The sequence below is a fragment of the Biomphalaria glabrata genome, chromosome 8 (genome assembly GCF_947242115.1).
Source record: "Biomphalaria glabrata chromosome 8, xgBioGlab47.1, whole genome shotgun sequence".
NCBI lineage: Eukaryota > Metazoa > Mollusca > Gastropoda > Planorbidae > Biomphalaria > Biomphalaria glabrata.
The window spans coordinates 19,295,352-19,318,436 of NC_074718.1; the positions used below are offsets into that span (position 1 = coordinate 19,295,352).

General features: G+C 33.7%; 1 protein-coding gene across 2 annotated transcripts; it reads left to right on the top strand.

Annotated features, from left to right (window-relative positions):
• The first annotated feature begins 2,560 nt into the window (after positions 1-2,560).
• LOC106068416 (calmodulin-like) lies at positions 2,561-22,111 on the top strand. Of its 2 annotated transcripts, none has more exons than XM_056037191.1 (5): positions 2,561-2,718; positions 11,434-11,464; positions 15,330-15,467; positions 16,480-16,680; positions 20,768-22,111. In XM_056037191.1, exons 1-5 carry the CDS (start codon positions 2,716-2,718, stop codon positions 20,863-20,865), a joined length of 471 nt encoding a protein of 156 aa, XP_055893166.1. In that variant the 5' UTR covers positions 2,561-2,715; the 3' UTR covers positions 20,866-22,111. The 2 variants fall into 2 exon arrangements, with proteins under 2 accessions (XP_055893166.1, XP_055893167.1); XM_056037192.1 differs by having other exon boundaries at positions 2,562-2,718; positions 16,498-16,680.
• Positions 22,112-23,085: the final 974 nt, after the last annotated feature.

A 23,085-nucleotide genomic window follows, 5' to 3' on the forward strand; every position in this document is an offset into this window, starting at 1 on the left:
ATTAATTAATTTGTCTACTCATTTTTCACAGGAGTTCTATATCAGATTATGTTACATTTTTTTCAGCACCAAGCAATCCACTGAGGAAGGTCACTCATTCAAGATACTTTGTTTATTATGTTTCAGCATCTTTGCATATGACATGCATCAGACATTTTAATTTTTAAATCATGAGCATTTTATTTCAGGTATTTTATTTCAGGTATATTGTTATTGCATATATCCTATTATAATAGTACAGATACATGACTTATAATTGAAATTCTTCATTGCTTCACACATATTAAGATTTGTATTACATTTAGTATCATTATTCAGAAGATTGTCATCAATTTTTTCTATGTCAATTTTTCATATGCAATATATTTTTCCATGTACACATTTTCACATTAGTACTAACCAAATGAGTTATAATGTCATAATTTTTTTTTTATATTTCAAAATGATGACATTTTACATGTATTATTTTAACGCATTTCTATTACCATACAAATGCTAAGATAGCGGGGGGTAATATGTCACGTACACTGTATCAGCCAAGGTCTGCCAGCAAGGTCAACTACCTCGGGAAAAACCAGCCTTGTATTAGTTTCATTTTCGAAATGAATTTCATTGGTTTCAAAATATTAATTATTATGTAGATGTTGCATTTATTGGTTGGTTTTGCAAGAGAAGGTTGTTGATCACGTGATGACGCTCTAAAGCCCGGATGAAGCGTGTAGCTCCCAGTCAGTCTTGTACGGAATGTGTTAGTGTAAAGATGTACTAAAGTCGGTTGTAAATATTTGTAGAGATAAGATCTAACTTGTATGTAGTTAAGAATATATATTTTATTCGTATCAAGACTCAGATATATTATTGAATAGATCAGTTATTCAAGTACATTTTAACCATTGTAACTATTTGTGTATAGTGTTTTCAAGTTATTAATTAAAGTAATTGTTTTTGAACGAAGAGAAGTTTCTTCATTGAATTTAGATCGTACTTAGATCATATTTGTCAAGTTGTAACTTCTAGACCTAGATGATCCTCTTATCAATTGGCAACATTCTGTATGATCGTATCATCAACATAGATCTGTCTACTTCTATACAATCATCTTATTGGAAGATCATTTCAAGATCCTCGGCAATCACGATCATTGATGGTGCAATATAGTTCGAGTCTGATCGTGACAGTAGCATCATCTTAGATTGTGACATCAACACCATTGATGATCGTGACAGAAGGATATATTGCACAGACTGTTTCTATAAAATCAGAATATTTGACATTTTGAGACCATATTACGACGATTTTAATGGAGAAAAAAGTTGGTGAGATCTACTTAATATCTTCAGATGTCTAGAAAGGAGTGAGCTTGAATTTCTGATATGTCGAGCTCAGGAATATAAACAATGCAGCTTCGGTGTATGAAGCCATAAAGGAGTACAGAAAATTTTAAGAACCAACAGAAAAGCTATTTAACAGATGAGTATAAAAGTTCCCCATTCAGACCTTGTGGTCTATAGTGCAGATAATGTAAAGGTCATCTGTTTCTGTGGCCTATGGTTAACAATGGTGTCATGTGGCCAGCACAATGACCAACCGCCTTTACCTTTCCCCAACTAATGTCAGGCACCCATTAGAGCTGGGTGGATTCAGAGGCGCCCAAAATTTCTGAAAAAAATCCCAGTCTTCACCAGGATTCAAACCTACTACCCAGGGTTGGGAAGCCAAACGCTTTACTTTTCAACTACCGCTCCTCAAATAGATGTGTATAATCTATAATCACTTAATCTATGTGGTCATTCTTTTTCAGAAAATGGTTCTAGCCTAAAATTTTGGTGCAATGGAAAACATTTTTTTCATACTAAAATCATTGCCTTTAGAGGTGCTGCTCTATTGCCAGATATGTTTTATTTTACCTATCTTTGCTTTATTTTTTTTTTGCGGGGAAGATGTACTAGAAGGTCCAAGATACATAAGAATAGGCCTATATCTTTAAACTATTGACAAGGTGGGGGATAATTAAACTTTTTCATTACCAAAAGTATAACAAGTCCGAAAAAGGAACAAACGACACTTTCATAACGGGTACATTTATTAAAAATGAAATCTTTCAAGAAATTAATTTTTAGTGATTGATAAGTTTTCAAGTTTGAAATCCAGAAAAGAAAAAAAAACACTGTAATTTACTCAAGATTGCATTGTTGCAAAATTGAACTATAGATAAATTTAACAACTGAATTCTTAAATTTAATTGAAATTGTATAGTTGTTTAACAATCAATTAATTTTTATTAATGTAGTTAATTATAAAGTATGTGTATTATGGCTAAACAAACAAACCAAATACTCGAAAATTTTGTGGGGGTGGTCGAGGGTGAAACCCTGAGTGGACCTCACCAGGTGACACCCACCCTAGTGACGCCACTGCATTGAGGCATTGCTTAGACACAATCATGAGGTTTAGAATAGATGAAAGTATGGTTGAAATAACAAAAATCTTTTGTGCGTATATTTCTAGATTCTGGGTATTTATTGAATAACTAAGTGGATTTTTAAAAATAGATTTAGACCAAGAAGTATCACTCCTGTCTATTTATACCCTCTATTAAACTTGAAACTAAGACTTCCTAGATGAGCTAGAGTGCGGAATAATAATTTAGATATAGATCTAAAGACTAAAGTGAAGAGTCTAAATCTACATAATACACCGTAATTCATAATCATTATGGTTAGTATTTTATTAGTTAGTAAATTTAATAGATCTAGATCTACAATTCTTATTCTAATAAATGATAAAAACACAAGACTGTTTGAAGACTGACTTCACGAGTCACTGACATGACAAGTATTGAAGTAAAGTCAAAGTAGTCAAACAGTCAAGTCACTCAGTTAGTTGAGTTAGTCAGCCACTACTAGATTATAATGATTATTACTTATTATTAGATTGTCTAAAACTATAGATTCTAGATAATTAATACTATTAATAGTAGATTATCATTATACTATTAACTATACTCTATAGATCTAGTTATAGTCTATGTGACAAGTCAAAAGCTTGCTTTCAGAGTCACTTAAATTTATCACCGCATTAATTATTACTTATCTTTATTTATTTATTTTATTTTAATTATTTCTTCATCCTACCCCCAATTTCTTCACCCGCACCACCTTTTCCTCTCCAGGCAAGACTTAGTTGACCACAACTAGGCCACGTCTTTCGACTTATCTTCCCTTGACCGGGGTAAAGATATACACATTCTCTTTGATCATACTGGCCAGATGTCTGAGGGGCGCAGTTGACACCACCTTGCGTGGAATGCAAGTCAATACTCCCCCCCCTCTCCCACGTCTCTCTTTGATCTAGGAGATCACGCTGACCAACACGCCCATTGACCTTTTCAAGGTGCGACTCCCACCTCGAGTCAAATTCACCCACGACCACGTGTAAGATAATTCTTAGCCTAGGACATTTCCTGTTTCCGCCCAAATAGTATGTGCCGGAAGTGAAGAAAAAAGGTACACACGCAGTACCAATATAGTAGTAATTTGGTAAACATTCAAATAAAAAAGTTTTAGCAATAAAAAGTGATCGAACCTCTATACAAATCAGGGCTGTTCGAGCTTCGCACTTTACTATATATATAGAAAATGTAAAAAAAAACTGTGATAGAAAAAATGAATTTTCATCTTTTTCTCATCATAACTTTATTACCATAATAGATAGAAGCTTGAAATGTGGAACACAGCTACCCCATTATATGATTTTTAATTTGATTGTTTCATCTCACATGTAGCTAACATTCATTCACAGCTAATCCAATTGTTTGTAAATTGACTTTGATCCTTTTTCTAGAATGCCGTTTGGTAGAAACTTCCTCAGCTTTATAATATTTATAAATATAATGTAAAAAAAACACCTTGATAGCATTCTCTCCACTAGGTTGATCAAAGATAAGCCAAAACAGTGCATAAATCATTTATACTTCATATTATCAATGAGAATTGTTAATGTCTGGCACCACATGTCGCTACATCATGGAGTGACTTCATTTAACATCATCAGGATGGGCCCAAACTTGCCTTTATAAGCTGATTTCCTTTTATATTTTGTGTACCTAAGTATATAAAAAAAAAAATTTCTAAAACTACTCAATATTAGAAATATTGATTTTAATACTATGTAGGCATAGATTGTTATGGTAGTTATTTTTCCACTTACCCATTTCGAAAAATTGCCTAATTTGGCATCATTTATTACTGATAACAGCTTGTTAGGGTAAGTTTTTTAAATTTTGGTTGACAAAATTTCATTAAAAAATAATGAAATATATATAAAAAACTTTAAGCATAAATCTAGGTCTAAATACAATAAAAAAAATACCAAGCTTGCTTAAATGTTAGTAAATGCAAAATCATTCTTATCTATTTGTTTGTATTGTTTTACATAATTCGGATGTTCCTTCAGAGTTGAAGATAGTTTACTTCCTAGTCCAAACCTCCCGCAGGACGACAGGGGATGGGAGCGGGCAGGGTTTGAACCCTCGACTGTCGATAAATTCGAAGGACAGTCCAGCGAGCAAACCGCACGACCAGGCAGCCATCCTATGACTTAAATGTAAATTTCCTAATTAAACATGACTTTCATTTGTTGACAATGTGGTATCATTCAAAAGCTTAGGAATCCTCCTTTAAGATTATCACAAGTTTTAAAAAAATGAAGCAAATGTAAAAACAACAATCAATCAACTAACACCATGGGTTTGGAAGTCTAGCATTGCTGTTTCAAAACTATATATATAGCAGCTAGTCTAGCAGTTTATAGGTCATGCATCATATATCACCCAAATACAGCTACCATCTCTTGAAGAGCTTTTTCAAGAAAGATGCATTTCCAAAACACTCACGTTTCTTAAAGACAACCTGCACCCATTTAAACCACTGTTACATAAGATATGAATGAAGTGGTCGTCTCCTTTCCATTAGGACTAAAACAGAAATTTAAAAACTCCTTTATCCCACTATCGGTCAGAGTGTTACAAGATCATCTGTCATCATCGAGAAGTACATAGAAGCCTAACTCATAAAGTGCTGGTTGTGAATGTGTGGAATGTGTGTGAGTGATTGCTGTTTGAATTTTTTCATCCATATTGTTTTTGTAAAGTAGTTACGCTGAGGTTGTCAATTGTAGTCAAACTGAATTTCCATTTGATTGGATCAATAAAATTATCTTATCTTAAGGATGTCAAAGTATCTAAAAGTATGATTACCGACATCCCGTTCTTTGTAATTGTAAAGTATTATAAATTAGATTTTAGATCTAGATCTATATAATCCTCTTTATTTGAATGTTTACTACCCAACTTCCTTAAAAATGGATTGGCCTACTGCACATGCACCATTTTTTTGTACATTTCCAACATGTTGCTTCCAGTTTCTTCTGTTTTCAGCAGATTTCAAACTGATGACCAATTCAGTACGTATTTTTTTTTTCCCTTGGAACAATGAGACTACAATGTTATGCTTAGTGTTATTTGAATTTTAACTTTGATGGCATAGTAGTTAAAGTAGTTTCGTTCAATTGATTTTTAAAAAAGATGAGGAAATACACTTATTAATTTGGCTTTCATCATTTTAGCCTGAGGTTTTTATCTATTACATTTTTTTAAAAGCTATCCATATACCAGTACCGACTATTAAAAAATGTTAATTTCTTTTTCTTTTTTTTTTTAGAAATAGTAAAGCCTAGTTTTAGAGGACTCTAAGTTGTGAAATGTCTTCCAAGAAGCAATCCAAAGCTACCCATGTTGTCCATGACGTAGAAATTTTAAAAGCAGCAATTCATGACATAAAAGAAAGGAATGTTGATAAGGGTCTTTCCTTTACAAGATATCAAGAGCTACACTTTATGACAAGATGCATGGAGTTTACCCACTTGTTCCTAACAAATCCCTCCTAACAAAAGGCGAGGAACAAAAGCTACCTAAATGGCTTATTAAATATAACTTGCCAAGCGTAGCTTTGGGAAAAGCAGTAAAGAGGTTCCAGAGAGCGCTCTGGCTCTTACAGCTGCCCCAAATAAAATGCCCCTAAGATGAGATAGCTACCATCTAAGCAATAGTTGAATGGGTTCTTTATCAGACATCCTGAGCTCTCTTCAAGATCTCATGGCTCTCTGGATAGAAAGGGCACTTCTGACATCCTAAGCAGTGAAGTCTTGGAAGCCAATTTAAAAAAAGCAATAGAATCTATTGAGGCAACCATCTTCAACAGTCCAGACAGAATATTCGGGCACGACATGGCCTGAATTGTGCCAATGTGCCCAAAATCAAAACCAAACAGATTATTCTATGCTGATGAATCTGGTTTTGGATTCAACATAAAGAGCTGAAAAGTTCAAAGGGAGCAAACGTGTGTACAATGTGATTTGAAATACAAAAACACAGGTCACACTGTTTGCATGTTGCAGTGCGGTGGAGCAATATATATATACCCTCTTTTAATATACCCATATAAGAGGATCCCACAGAAAAGTACACAGAAGCCTTGCTCCCAATATTGGACAATGGCCAGATCAATTCTGCCATTTTCTAGACATGGTTAAAGGACACTTTTTATCCTGTTTACAAACCTCCTCCCTAAATCAAATTTTACTCCTTGTGGATGACCATACCTCAGCCTATAAATCACATGAGCTTCAAGAATCAACAATACGAAATTCACCACATGCACACCATCAGTTCAATTTGAATCTGCTTTTGAAGTTTCCTAATCTCTCCAGTTTCAAATAACAATTGTACCAGATTCATCACCATGTACATCATTAGTTGAAGTTGAATCTGATTTTGAATTTACAATTCATAAAAAAATTAAAATTAATAATATTAGTTCAATTCCAAGCCTCTCCATCTCAAGTGCCAGATTAAACAACTTAATCAGTATCCCACATGCTACGCTTGTACTTCCACAGCTGCAGGGCATGACATGGCCTAAATTGTGCAGATGTGCCAAAATATAAAATATCAAAATATTCACAGCTGCAGCAGAAATTCCTGTCTCAGGCCTTGTGACATTTAATGCTGAAAAAATATCTGCACTGGAATAATATACCCACTTTATAGTTGAGGAACAATAAAGACAGAATTAGCCATGTTTTTTTTTCCAAACTGTCTCAGTCTCCAAAACCTGATTATTCCTGAACCCATTTTTCAAGTCTGCAAAACCAGATTATAGTTGATCCTATCTATGAAAAAAGCAAAACAGTTTGAAACAATGGTCTATCAATCAGGCATTCATAGTGCCAGAAGCCCCACCACATATAGAAATTCCAACCAACGAAGACATTTTTAAAATGCCAAATTACAGGGGATTGGGGTGAGGCAACAAGAAATCCTTGAACTACTCCGACATTACCAAACATCATCAGCAGACATGAATTGAAAGAGTCTGTCAAAAAGAAAATTGGAAGCAAAAAAATGAGCTGGAAACGAAGAGAATGGAAAATAAACATAAGAAAAAAATTCCGAAAAGAAAAAAATTAACTAAGCAAAAAATCCAAAAATTGAAAAGGAGAACAAAAAAAAAAGAAGAGGATGCAAAGAAAAAAGAAGAGGAAGCAAAGAAAAAAGAAGAGGAAGCAAAGAAGAGAGAGGGTTAAGGTAAAAGACATCACAGTGACTCAGATGAGAGGAACCTGTAGTAAGAAAGAAGATGGAAATAGCGTTGGCAAAAGACAAAGATTCTGTGAAATGACAACTATTTTGGGTGTGGAACTAGGAATATTGGTGACACAGAAGATTCTAGATTCAATTTGTGACTCTTCATGGCACACTAATTGACATTTGACAAAAGCAACAACTACAAACATTCAGGTTTTTTGTGCAGTTCTGCTGTCCTGGGTATTAACATTGAATTTAGAGGTTCATACACACAGCTATCTTTGTGCCTGAGTATTTTATTATGTTTTATTTTTGTATTTGAAGATTATGGTTCAGTGTTTTAAAGTACATAAATGTGTACATTATCATTGGTAAATAGACTCTTTTTTCCATTATCTATCTTTATATAAATGCAAATATCATGGTATATTAATATGTATGTATCTTTTTAAAAAGCATATTGTTTTTTTTGTTGTTTTTTTTTTATTTGTACCTAAAATACTTTTCGTTTTGATATTAAAACAACATTGTTTTAAACGGTTATTAATTTATTTATTTCTGTCTACAAATGGTTTCAAAAGTTTCCATTATCATAGGAGGGACAAACATCTTCAGTTATGTTTTACCGTAGTTGTCAAAATGTAGAGGGTCAGAGGAATAAACCATTATTGGTCAGCCAGCTACTGTTAGTTACAGGGTGGGTCAGAGGAAAGACTAATAATGATTGGTCAACCAGCTACATGTAAAACTGTTAGGACTTTTCTCTGCAATGCATGGTCTAAAAAATTGTCAAAATCTGAAGAGAGTGTGAAGCTTGCTCCCCAGTCCCCCTCCATACCCACTAAGCATACTAGAAGAGTGGAGACACTCCAGAAAAAAACAACAACTGGTGAGAGAGGGCAGGAGACTAGCAATTATCATTCATCGGTGACCGGTCACTTCATCCCCGGTCACTTCATCCCCGGTCATTTCATCCCCGGTCACTTCATCCCCGGTCACTTCATCCCCTGGTCACTTCATCCCCCGGTCACTTCATCCCCGGTCATTTCATCCCCAATTAAATATTTTATATATAAATATGATTATGTAAAATGCTTTTTGACATTTTGTTACTAATGCGTTTATAGTGTTTCCTGTTCCACTTTGTTTTCTTAATGAGAAATCTTATATTATATTGTAAATCTGGGTGTGTACTTAGCTATAGCGCTTCCAAGGGATGTGGGGGTTGTAATATCATAATATTTTCCGGATCGAAGGCCAAGGTTTGGTGGAAGTAGTAAAAAATAATTTGAGAGATAGAAGTGCTATTACAATAATTATGATCATGCCGCTGATAACTTATCATCAAAGGCCAAGGTGTGGTGCAAGTAGAGGAAATCTTTTGAGAGATTGAAGTGCGATTAGAATAATAATGATCATGCCGCTGATAACTTATCATCAAAGGCCAAGGTGTGGTGCAAGTAGTGGAAATCATTTGAGAGATAGAAGTGCGATTAGAATAATAATGATCATGCCGCTGTTAACTTATCACCAGAGGCCAAGGTGTGGTGGAAGTACGACTATGTTTCACTTTATTTTATTTTTCAATCGCTCTTTCTTGAAAATGGGCGCGTCTTTTTTAGCCTTGAAATAAAGTTTTATTTATTTTTAATAAAGGCGAAGTTCACCCATCCTCGTGATGTCGCATGTATAAGTTTTGCTTTAATTCCTTTTAAACATTAACGTGTTACAATTTTGTCATTTAAATAAAAATGAATACATTAAATATTGCTCATTTCATAATTTTTAAAATTACAATTTGTTAGATAAAAATGATCAGATGAAAATATCAGGGGATGAAATGACCGGGGATGAAGTGACCAGGGGATGAAGTGACCGGGGGATGAAGTGACCAGGGGATGAAGTGACCAGGGGATGAAATGACCGGGGATGAAGTGACCGGGGATGAAATGACCGGGGATGAAGTGACCGGGAACCCATTCATCTAGGTACTGGTACCAAAAAGGTGTGACATACACTGTGTTAGTAGAGTTGCATTATGGGTAAAAAAAAATGTCTCCTTAGGAGATTACCTGTAATGATAACCCCTATTCTCCCTCCACAACAGATGATTTTTTCCTTAGTGTTACCAGCTATGCTAGGACTACAGGTATTTTTTTTTGCTGCAAATTGGAGTCCCTGATTTTAATTGGATCTAAAGCTCTTTTAATTCATGGAAAATGGATTCCTAACCCATGAATTGTCCAGACGTTTTCAGAAAATGTAGATGTCTAGCAAAAGAGTGGTCTTTTTAAGCTATATATAACAATTCTTTGGAAACTTGCTTATCTACTTAAAAATTTAATTCATTGAAACATTCATTGAAACATTCTTTTAAGGCAGGAAAGCAAATTATAGTTTTAGAAACCATCTATCTCATGTATTAAAAATTGTGATACATTTTCCTTATAATGATAACTTGTAAGACATAAGTTCTCTGTTTATAATCATATAGTTTTGAAGTACCTGCAGAGTACTGCTGATGCCAAAGAACTGTTGGGCAGTAGATGTCCATTATAAAGGCTGATAACAGCTGTATCTCTTTTTTGGGTGTTGAGTACACACACACATCCACATCTCAGCTGCCCCCATTACCGTACTAAAATCTTTTTTTGAAAATTTTTTAAAGTGATTTTGTCTGAAGATTTTAATTGTTGGAAACCAGTGTACATAAAATATAAAGTGGACATATTTTATGATTACATTTTCATTAATATTCAGAGACAACCCCTGGGTGTCCTTGCAGCTCTTTGCCCTCTGATGACTAGAATATCAACACCTGTTATTTTACTGCTAGCTCTTTTATATCATTGGATGTAAATAATTTGAACTTATGTAAGAAACCCCTAAGACTATTTAATCCTATGGTTGAAAAGGATTCCAAGGCCATTTTAATAATGTACATATATCAAATTACAAACTATACATGAACTGCAAATAAACACTACATCTATAGAACAAGTAAACGCATATAAATATCTAGGCGTTATCATCAACAACAAGCTTTCATGGGAAGACCACCTTGGAACTCTGACAAAGAAAACAGCCCAGCGACTCTTTTTTCTATACAAACTCAATAGCTTTAAACTAAACAAGAAGATCCTTGAGACTTTTTACGGCGCGACTATACAAAATCTGCTAACATACGGAATAACTTGTTGGCAAGGCAACGCCTCATCTAAACTGTTGCGACGTCTAGAAAACATCATTAAAAAAGCACCAAAAATTACACTCACAACATTACCACATTTAAAGGAACTTTTTGAACTAAAGTGCCTAAGAAAAATCGAAAAAATCATGGAAGACAACGGCCACCCACTCCATCAGAACTACGTCAGGTTGTCGCGACTGTGGGCGACTGCTGTCAATCAAAACAAGAACGGAGTGGTACAAAAACTCGTTCGTACTTCGCTCGGTCAGACTCTATCACCGCCACTCATTGATCAGGGAACATGAGATACCTGTGTGTAGTTGCTGAATGAACTCTTTATTATCTGTTGTATTTATGTGTATTTTTCTGTTGTGTTGTCTTTATGAGAAAAGAGTCCTTGTAATCACAACAAATTTACGTAAGGATCAATAAAGCAGTCTTAGTCTTAGTCTTACAAAAATTATCAGTACTCAGGTTTTAGAGTTTATATCTATCTATAAATGTTGTTATAGCCATAGTCTATCAAGAACAATGACTAAAAATCTCAAACTTCTAATTGTTATGTATTCTTGTTTACAAATTAATTTTCTTTTCTCAGGCACATTACTTTAGTGAGGCACAGATTGATGGTTTGTATCTTTGTATTTATTTTAAAAGTTATATGTTTAATTAATTCCTTATCTAGTAACTTAGTTCTTCCATATTTAGAGAAAAATGTTAGCTTTTTGCTTTATTAAATTTATATAAAAGAATGATTTAATAAATGTATAGAAATAAAAGTGAATGTTAAGAATAAGTAAAACTAGTCGACCGGCGGCATAGCATACACCACTATTTTGCAAGGTCGGCCTTAGACCACTGCAACCTATGCGACCACAGTGGGCCCCACACTTTTATAGTTCCAGCGCTATTTCTAGGTGTAAATTGTTACATTAAACAATTTTATAACTTATAACAGATTTACCGCGCCCTCCTGTCGATTTACCAGGCGCTCCAGGAAATCTTCAGAAATTACAAAATATAAGAAAAAGTCCTTAAAATCTATGGAAATATGTAGACCAAAATTGTCAATTTGGGGTGTCATTCAATATGGAAAACGCCAATCCTACGTGCGATAAATAAAAACGGCATTATGGATTAGCTGTAATTGTGTAATCTGGTGAAAGAATCTTCTCATGCCTAAAACTAATGAAGAATTACCTGAGGTCAACAATTCTCAAAAATAGATTGAAACATTTGGTAATTCTTGCTATTGAGCGTGATCTATGTAGAAAACAGAATTATTATGATATAGTGTATGACTTTGCTACACGCAAGGCTCGTAAAGTAATTCTGTACATAGCAAAGAATAAATAAAATGCATAGACGAATTTATTTTCTAATACAAACTCTTAAATTTCACTTATTATTCACTTCCCTACCCAAACTTGAACCCGCAAAATCCGTTTCACATAGGGCCCCACAATTGTTAAGTCTGACCCTGCTATTTAATGACCTGTAAATATACATAGTATATTACTTGTTCTCTTTCTATGACTTCTTGGTCACAATGGTTAAGTTCGGCGTTGCTATTTAGTGTTTGTAAAATGTTTGTTTGTAAAATGTTTTACATGTTTCAGATGTTCCTTCATAGTTGACAATAGTTTACTTCCTAGTCCAAACCTCCCACAGGATGAAGGGGATGGGAGCGGGCAGGGTTTGACAGTCCAGTGCGCAGCCATCTGTTGCGACGTGTGAATACCCGCTTGTTCTCCCCCCCGCCCCTTGTTTTTTCGTGGGGTTAATATCCGCAGAAATAAGAGAGTGATCTTTCCTTTAGTTCTTGCTCGTCCAAACTGTTGAGCAAAGAAGAGAATTATATATATAGATGCTTGCTGAAGTTTGGGATTGTGAGTGAACCTAATATGTCAGATACTTAATTGTACTGTTAATCCTGTTTGTTGTTAACTGGTCTTGGATATTGATTGTCTCTTCCAAGATGAAAGTGATGGTGTTCCTGCACTAGGCTTGTCAGGCCAGTATTATGCTTGTTATACTAGATCAGTGACACTTGTCATCAGCTTAGCTCACACTTGATAAGGAAATGTGTCGCTATGTATAGCATGTGTTGCTTCAGATACCGAGCTTGCATTCTCAATTCTGCAACATTTATCTTTAGGAAAAAATAATGGTGTTTTATGCTGTAAGGCTTGGTTGGATGAATGAGTGAAAGCTAGAGCTTCATGTCTTGAAAGAATTACAGCTAACAGGTGTAGGTGGTTTAGCTACGCAGTGTCTGCCAAATTCAAGAATTGACAGCTTTTACTAAGTTTAGTCCTAAATACATGCAATTATATATTCTTACAATATTACCTAACTAGTGCCCTCGTGTACTAAATGGAACGATCGGATATTACATAACATCAAAAATCATGTTTTTCAACACACACACACATACATAACGTAACAAGAAAATTCAAATTTTACAAAAGACGTGTTTGTTAATTATCATTTTCCCAAATTACATTTTTAATCATGGTATCTATAGAAATGATAGGTAAAGTATCAACTTCATTTTTTCCCCCACTAGTGTACATATACATCGGCGGCCGCCAAATAACTTGTCAAAAAACTTGTGGAATGGTATTTTTTCCATTATTTTTTGAAAACCCTTGTGTGATGAATTTCTAATTGTTATTGAACAACATACATCTAATTAAAGTTAACAAACTTGTGTAGCTCTATTAATATCAATCTGCAGCACTTTATTCACTACTAAGTTTCTACCGGTATCTCACAACCTCACTGACAAGCCATTCGTTTAACTGTCGTTCTGCAGTCCTGACCCCACTAGGCTGACCCATTCAACCATTGGTAAGGTACAGGACAGGGGCGTAACTTAAAGATGCCTGGTCGTGTGGTTTGCGTGCTGGACTGTCGTTCGGATTTATCGACGGTCGAGGGTTCAAACCCTGCCCGCTCCCATCCCCCGTCGTCCTGCGGGAGGTTTGGACTAGGAAGTAAACTATCTTCAACTCTGAAGGAACATCCGAATTATGTAAAACATTTTACAAACATACTCCAAGACAAACACACGAAAACCAAAATTCTTTCACAACATCATGGTAAGTGAAAGTCGGACCTGTAAAAGTCACTGTGTCTGTGATAATTTAAATATATAAGGCGCGTCAACAAACATAATATAGGCTCAAGGCACTGTGAGAACATATTAAACATAAACACCATAGTTAAATTAAGAAAATGATCTAAATTTGTTAAAAATTTGATTTTATTGTAACGTAAAAAAAATCTTCAGATCCCTCCTTCCCCTTGTAACAAATTTGTATACCCCCCCCCCCCACTTTAGCCATTACGTAATGTTCCCTAAGTTATTGGTCAGAATGATGCATTAATACATCACTTCCACATGACATGTCTAAGAAAAATACTGAATGTCAAATGGCAAGACAATATACCAGATACTGAAGTCCTTCGAAGAGGGGGTCTGCAAAGCATCCATACAATCCTGATGCAGTCCCAGCTGCGATGGGCAGAACACGTCTGCAGAATGGAAGACCACTGCATCCCTAAACAACTCTTGTATGGCCAACTAAGCGAAGGAAAATGATTAAAGGTGGTCAAAGACAGCGCTTCAGGGACACCCTCATAGCTTCTCTGAAGGTGTTCAGCATAGACTCAGCCACCTGGGACACAGAGGCACATGTCAGAGCATCTTGGCGTTGCGCTGTGAAAACTGGCGCACAGGTTGCTGAGGAAAAGAGAACCACGCTGGCAGAAGAAAAACGCCAGAGAAGAAAAGCAAGGCCCACGACACTAGCTCAAGCTGGAATAACCTGCCCAGTGTGCAGCCGAACATTCCGGGCTCACATAGGTCTCACCAGCCACATGAGGAGGCATAAAACCCCAGTGCTAAGCACTCAGCCCCCTGGATGACAAAGTGGTCATCATCAAACCACGATGGACGAACTATATACGAAGAGCTCACCATGTTAGTAAAAATAATAACTAGAGCATTGGCATTTTAGTGAAAACCGGATGTATGTGTATTGTTATTTTAATTTTTTTAAAAATTATTTTTTATACCCTTAGCCCCATTGTATGAGTCCCCTACTGTAAAATTTTTGAAGCTTCTTTATATTCTAAAGGTTTGTTTGTTTTTTAAACTAGAAATATCACTCTATTTTTTAAAGTTGTTTATTATATATTATTATTATAATATTAGATTTTTTTTTTTCAAAATGTTTTTTTTTTAAGAATTTTTTTGGTTATTCAGAGCTACCCCCCTTGCTTAGGGTATGAAAAGGATTGTTCAAACCTGGAAATAGGAGCTATTGGGTTAAAAAAATATTTTTTTTTTTTAAATGTTTTTCCTCTTTTTTTTTTCTTGTTCATAAGCTTAAAAAAATTATTTACTTAAAAACTCAAAAAAAAAAAAAAAAACACTGAACAAAATATGAAGTAAAAAAAGACACTTATTTCTAAACTTTTTTTCAGCTTTTAAGGAGTGTTTTTTTTTCCATGCCAAAAAAGGCTATGTTTCCAATGAAGGAGAGCTTTCCATTATTATAAGATCACTAAACTTTTGTATCACAAAAGATGAAGTCCACAAATACTTCTCAAAAGCATCATCAGGTCAGATTGTTTTTTTATTACAGGTTTTCATTTCATTGGTCATTTTGTTTCTAATTATTTAAATAATGTAATATATTTATCTTTGATGAATTATGTAATACAGACCTTTGATTAGCACTAAATCAGGATGTGCCTACTCCTACAGGACAAAATCATTTTGCTTAGACCTTCTGGTGGCTGCTCTATATAATGCAGTGCAAACAAAATTGAAGCAGCTCTGGGACATTGATTTCAATTTTTTTTTTTTTTTTTTTTTTGCATGATCTTCTATGAGCATTAAATTAAGGGTAATAAAGTATCAGACAAAGAAATAAATAAAGACCTTCAAAATTAATACTGATACTCAACATTAATCTAAGACCGAGTTGCCAATTACAGATCCAGTCAAAGTCAGTATTTAAGAATAAACTTTACAAAGTAAAGAATAATAAAAAACAGCAATGCATGTTGTACCCACCATAAAAACACCATTTCACTAGGCTTAAATTAGAACACATTCCTGACGTACTAACACTATGGGTTTACAACTTCACCTCACATCTTACACTTATCTACATCAGGGACTTTTAGATAGCATTAATGTTTTATGGAATTCCTAAAAGATACTTAGTTTTATAAAAGATAGTTTAGCTCAATGATGTGACACATTGTCACTGCCTGGTTGTGCGATATGTGCTCTGGACTGTTATTGTGCTAGTCCTGGCTTGAAACCCTATTCACCACCATCCACTGCCATTCTGTGGGAGGTAATAATCTTCAATTCTAAAAGAGTATCCATAACATGTAAAACAAAACTTTTCATAGCTGATTTTATATTATTTACAAGCTGTGTTTTATTTTATATAGTTACAAAGTAAACAAAATAAGTATGTAAATGAGCACAAGATGGTCTCAATAGTATACCCAACCTATTTCATTTTTGTTTTCATTTTGACATAAGCATTAAGAATTGTAAATATTAAACAAAAATTATATTTATTATCTTAATAGATTTTCTGATTTTTTATTTGAGTAAATAAATTTAATTTAGATGGACGAATTGATTTTGCCTCCTTCCTAAACATAATGCACAGTCATTCCCAAGTTGAAAATAAGCAGAGAGAATTAAAAGCAGCACTTGTTGCACAAGATAGAGAGAGGAAAGGCCACTTGAATGCTGCAGAACTGAGGCACATTCTGACAAATATTGGAGAAAAGCTGAGTAACAAAGAAGGTACTATTATCTCTGGAATAGTGATGCAATTTTTTAATAAACCTCTTTGACAATTGGTGTATATGATTGGGAAAAAGAATCACTAGCTTTTTGTTTATTAAATGTGTTTCATGACTTCTTATTTCTTTCTTGTACCATACTATACTCTAACCCAGAGTATCCACTCTTTTTACTAAAGCTACAATTAATAAATGCATTAGTGTTACCGTACTGTGTGTGTATATATATATAGGCATTGAGTGCAGTATTTCAAAAGACAAGACAAAACAGCTGTGTCCTGCATATTTTGCCTAATTTAATGCAGACAAAGTGTGTGGGGGGTCTACTTAGACTGTCTTTTTTATCTTTCTGTACCTGTCATAGGCAAGGGCCCTTTACGAGTCTCGAAGTTGTTTTCCAGTTACTGTTGTGAGAGCTCTCCAGCTGTTTCTTTCAGAGGCTAACCACTGCTAGCTGTTTTCTTCTATGCCAGTAAGAGCAAAATGGTGCCTGATTTGATCTTTATAAATCCCACACTTTTCATGTGACTCTGAGACCTGGGTGCTCTATTTGCATCTAGGCTCCTTGAATGATGGTTCCAGATTTAAGTAGGAATTTTTCTATATTAACTCTTTCAATGGGACATAACTTTCAGGGAGTAACTTCGCATGTGCTGGCAAGTGAGATGTTACTCTCACTGAGCATCTGGTAAACTATTTATATTATATTCTCTTTTTTTTTTAAATTTTCTTTATGTGAGAGTGATTGTTCTATATTTTGGTTGTAAATTGTAAACAGGCCCAACTCTTTTTTTTTAACAGACTACATTGTGTTAGTGGTTCCTATTTACAGGACCTGAAACAATGTAAATATAACAATATCTTAGTGCATTTGTTCATCTTTTATTCAATAATGAAGTCACAAAGTATGTTTAGTTATGGATTAAATAATTAACTCTTTTTATCTCTGTAATTATTTTCAACTATCTGACAGAATTGTTCTTTTGTCACATTTGTAGATTCTACATTGTTATGATTAAACTTCAATAACATCTTTGTTTGTAATCAGAAAAGGTTACTTTTGGTATAGAATTATAGGAGAATGCATGCTCTTTTTATTAATCACAAAATTAAAGTTGATAAAATCAAATATTTAGTTTAAAGAAGTCAAATCAACGATGGTATCGTTAATTAGGAGAGAAAGATTTAATAGATGAAACCTTTCAGTAAATTGATTTTTTTATAGTTTTTTTATACAGTACCTTTTTACGTATTCAGTTTAAACTTAATAATAGAATTATTTTCTTCAATAATTTATTACACTTTGGGGTAGCCAATTCATTTTCCTTTAAAATTAAATAAAATATAATTAAATACAAAAGTTATGCTAATTTTAGTAACTCTACCCCCCCCCCTTTTGCACATTTTTGTTCATCCCTGAAAATTCCATTTTTTCAATCAAAACATAATGCACTGAGATTCAAACATTATGACATCATTGGTGGTTCTAAATAAGCTAAATGTAATGTGCTCTGAATGTATTCCATTTCTCATACTAGAAGGTATGACTATTCTTTTCTCATGCTGTCTTTTTGTTGCTTCTTCAATTTGATTTATCTTTATCATCATCTATACCAGTGGTTCCCAAACTTTTTTGTCTTGTAGACCCCTTGCCATGTTTTCTGGTTTTCCGTAGACCCCCTGCTTAAGTTATATTGAATTTTTGAAAATTCATCTATTTCAAATTGCACATTTTGTTTAAAATAATTTTTAACCAGTGACACGAAGAGTGAAAAAAATTATTTAAAACTACATTTTAAGTTGAACTAATTTTTTAAAATAAATTAATCATACATATCAAATTTAAACCAATTATATAACAGTTAATACGTATAGCATACAATCACTAAACACATTGTAAACTTTTAGTTTATAATGGTTTGCAAGCTCACCATCCGTTGCTACGGAGATTATTTTTCATATAGGGATTTGTTGTTATATGAAGTAGTTCTTCAAAACATTGAATGTTAATGAACCTTAAGTATCATAGTAAAAGTTTTCACAAAGAGCAGTTTTTTCGTGGATTTCTTGAGCCATAATAATTTGAATTTAAAAAATACATCATTATCAGACAAGGTTGACTCAGCCAGCTGTATAGAGACATATGTTGTTTGCAGAAATATGTCGTTTGCAATAATTTACATAAGAAGAAATAAATATTTGACTATATTCCAACAGAGCTCAAGAATTTAGTAAACTCTTCTACAAATCCATTGCCCTAACAACCAATGGGTCAGAGTTTGCATGGATGGTTCTCAGAAAGCCACCACAAACGGAGAAGCTGGAATACTCATTGAATGGCCCAATGGAGAAATAAATATAAAAATAAAGTTTATTGTAACTAATGACATCAACAGAGAAGAAATAGGAGCACTGGAGCTAACAGCTACCATGCTAGCGAATCAGCCAACTTCGCCAGTTAAAATTTTTCGTGACCAATCTAAAAAAAAATGTCCTTCAAAGCTTGACAAACTCTGATGCCTACTAAATAAAACAGCTCATGATGCCTGGACTGACGTTCGGTGGTCAACTTGCCAGCTCACATCTCCCGTCGGGAGGTTTGGGCTGGGATGTAATCATCCACATAATCTGAAGGAACATCCAAAAGATTTTGTGCAAAATATATTGTGTGACCTTGTAAAGCACAACAACATCAAGAACACTGTTCTCCAATGTTGAAATAGAAGGAAATAGAAGACTGACACACTTGCCAAATGTGAGAAAACAAATACATACGTGAACATCGCACTCTATCCGGAAGAAATGAAGAAACTAATAGTGAATTGTAAAAAGGAGAAATGGACAAGCTCTCATTCGATATACAAGAAAGATGACACCTATTATAAACTATCCCGATAGGACCACCTATAATTTTTCACATCAGAACCATACACATCATAATGAGAAAACATATGTTCCGGAAGCTCAAAATTGGGACCATTGAAATTTGCCCTTTTGGAGTGTCACCAGAGAATGCCGAACATGTCTTCAAAATCGCATTCTTCATAAAGACAAGACGCCAGCCACAAAACCCAATCATGAAATCTCAAATGATCCTCCAGCTTAATTTGTTTCATAGCATCATGAAAAAATGGCTCATTAACACTCGCTTGTTTGACAAGGAAATAATGAAGTTCTATTTCAAGTACTTAACTATGTACACTGTACATTTCTTTTTGTTAAAGTTATAACTAGACCAAACTACACTATTTAAATATACTTATTAAATAAAATAAAACAATTTTTCTTTCATGAAAAAATTCCAATTGTCAAAATTAAAGTCACGACATGCTGAATTGAGATTCTTTATTGTAGACCCCCGTGCACATCTCATAGACCCCCTATTCCCTTTTTAACTTTCGTAGACCCCTTGGAAGTCTTCGTGGACCCCTGGGGGTCTATATAGACCACTTTGGGAATCACTGATCTATACTCTATTGGCTTTGATCACTATTGTAGGCACATAGTTTATTAGCTACTAGTGGGATAGGACCTGCAGCCTGCGGGCCTTAGTTTGGGTATTACTGATCTACTGGATTGAATTTAGATCTATGTCAAACATGGAGAATGTTCCCTTCACATGTTTTTATTTTGCCACAAAAATGAAAGAAGTGTCAAAATTGGGTTTACCCGTTTTGCTGACATATTCATATCAAATATAAAATACTGTGAAAACGGGTTTACCCAATTTGTTAAAGTTTAGTACTTAATTAGAGATAAATTAGGTCCTTTTTGTCTAATTTAAGGGTTCTCCGGATGTGGGAGGGACGTTAAACATACACTAAGGTCTCCAGCAAGATCTAAGGAACATTAATGCCAAGTTTGATCAAGCTTGGTCATGGGGTTTTGATTTTTATTAGGGACATACATACATGCATATATTATAGATATGGATAAGTGAGCTTTTTGTTTCAAAGTTATTTATATACCCACAAACTTAAGGCTTTTAATTTTAATTCATTTTAATTACTGGTGTTTTTTTATATATTTTTGTATGCTGCTCATAATATTGTAGTAGAACACTCAGCTAATGTTTTGTTTCTTTTCAGTTGACTCATTATTTTCTGAAGCTGGTGTGCATTCTAATGGTCATGTTAACATTTCAAGCTTTGTTGAGATTATTATGACTCCGCAGGCAGATTACTAATAAGAAATGTCATTAATATGAAATGTAATAAATTATATGTAGTATAGAAGTTTAGATGAAAGTATCAAAATAGAGTAAAAAAAAATAATGTACATCTAAACATGATTGTTTTTTCATATTATAAATATAATACATACAAATATTTAATTATTCTATTTTGACTAGAATATCTTTTTTTTTAATTTAAAAATGTTTGTACTGTGTACCTATTATGCATCTGATAATTTTTTCTTTAATTTGTTTTTCCATATTTATTCATCTTTTGTTGACTACACTTAATGTAATTTAAAAAAGTAATTTTTGTTTGTATCCATCACTATTTCTCTACACCACTACTTGAGACAGGAAAGTTGGGGGCCAGCAGGTAGGCTCATGAAAAACATTTAGGCTGAACAAGACCTTAATATTAGTCATTTTAGCCTAAGGTTTACTTACATGTTTTAAAACATAAAAAAAAACAGATTGTAGAGTAAGGAAACAAATTTGTTTTCATTTTTTTAAAGAATGGTCTATTTATTGTTGTGATTTGTTGAAGAGCATTCTCTTTTATATTACTCATTCTGAAATTGAAGAAGCCAGACATGGGCAAACATTGTATGCACCTACTAACCATCAGGCTTAAAGCTAAACATTATTAAATTGTCATTGACAGAACTCTTTAAGACTTAACAAGCAAATATTACATGTACCATACTTTTAAGCTGAATATCCCAACTCATCTCAAAGTTGAAATGTTATGAGCCTTGCCTAATCTTTTGGACACACAAAGGAAAGGGTGGAAGAGTCTTTATTTGTGCATCATTACAAAACAATTTTCAAAGATGTAGTGCACATTTTCACATATATATTTATAACATGTGTCATGATGGTTGTACTTTGCCCACCTCTGAAATTGGCTTATTAAGTCTTTTTTTTTTTTTAATTTTTATTTTAGAATATTACCAGTATTTAAAAATTTCAATATTTTGATAACATAACCATTTCAAGGCATAGTTTATCTGGCTTAATATGATATTTCAAAATGTTGGTTTTAACTTTCATGATTATTTATTGCTTGAATGATTGTCTTAGCCTTGTTGTTAGCTTGGTCAAACAAACTCCTTGCCTATGTACTTCAAACTTTTACATTCCAAAAGAAATTTGTGATGTTTTTTACACTATACTTCATATCAAGAGTTTTGATTGGAACATTCCATGATGTTAAAGCTTTCTAATACAGTACATAAATAAAAATGGCTGTGTAATATTTTGTAATGTTTGTTTTTATTTTCCTATTATCATTAGCATCAATCTTTGATGACTTTTTTTTCCACCAAATCATTAGATTACCCTAGTACTGTAATGTAATGTTTTCACATACCAGTACCTGTATTTAGTTTTAATAACTAGATGTATTCCAATTGCTATGTATTTATTGCAGGTTAAGATAACTAAGTTCAGTTAATGATTTAAAAGGCTTTTGAACCTTCTTAATCAATAGAAAGAGACTTGTCCATTCTTTTACATTGTTCAGCCAGCTTTTCTTTGGATGACCCCTTCATCATGCTCCTTCCACTGTACCTAGTAGGATGATTATTGGCAGTGAGTCATATCTTACAATATGACCAAAACAGATCAGCTTTCAACTCTTCACAGTATTGAGAAGTTCCTTCTTTTTGCCAGGTAGACCTTTTGAACTTGTAACAATACAGACTTGTTTGTCTTCTTTTCCTGCATTTTTCTGTAGTATTTACCCTCAAAGGCTTGATTTCTTCTTTGAGCCTCAGCGTTCAGTGTCCAACTTTCACAACCATATAGGAGTATAGAGATCACTCGTGAAGGATACAGCTTTAATTTTACTTGTCTTTGATTGTTTGGCAATTCAATTGTATTGTATCTCATAGTATCTCATACTATCTCCACCAAAAACTAGTATTTTGCTTACTCATGTACGTAATGTAAAAAATGTCTGATTTATAAAGATATTTATAAAAAATAAAGAAATGAGGAAAAAATGAACAAAGGATTTCTTAAGACTAAAAATACATTTGTAGGTTTATATACCTAAGAGCAATTTCAATTTGCAAATAATTAAATAATTCTGAAAAATTAATGAATATAAATTACTTTACTCACTAAATGTTTCTGCATCTTATCATTTCTCATTGTAGACTTGTAGGAAAAAATTAAAAAATATTTACTAATATGCATTACTGGCAATAGCAATGGAGGATTATATAT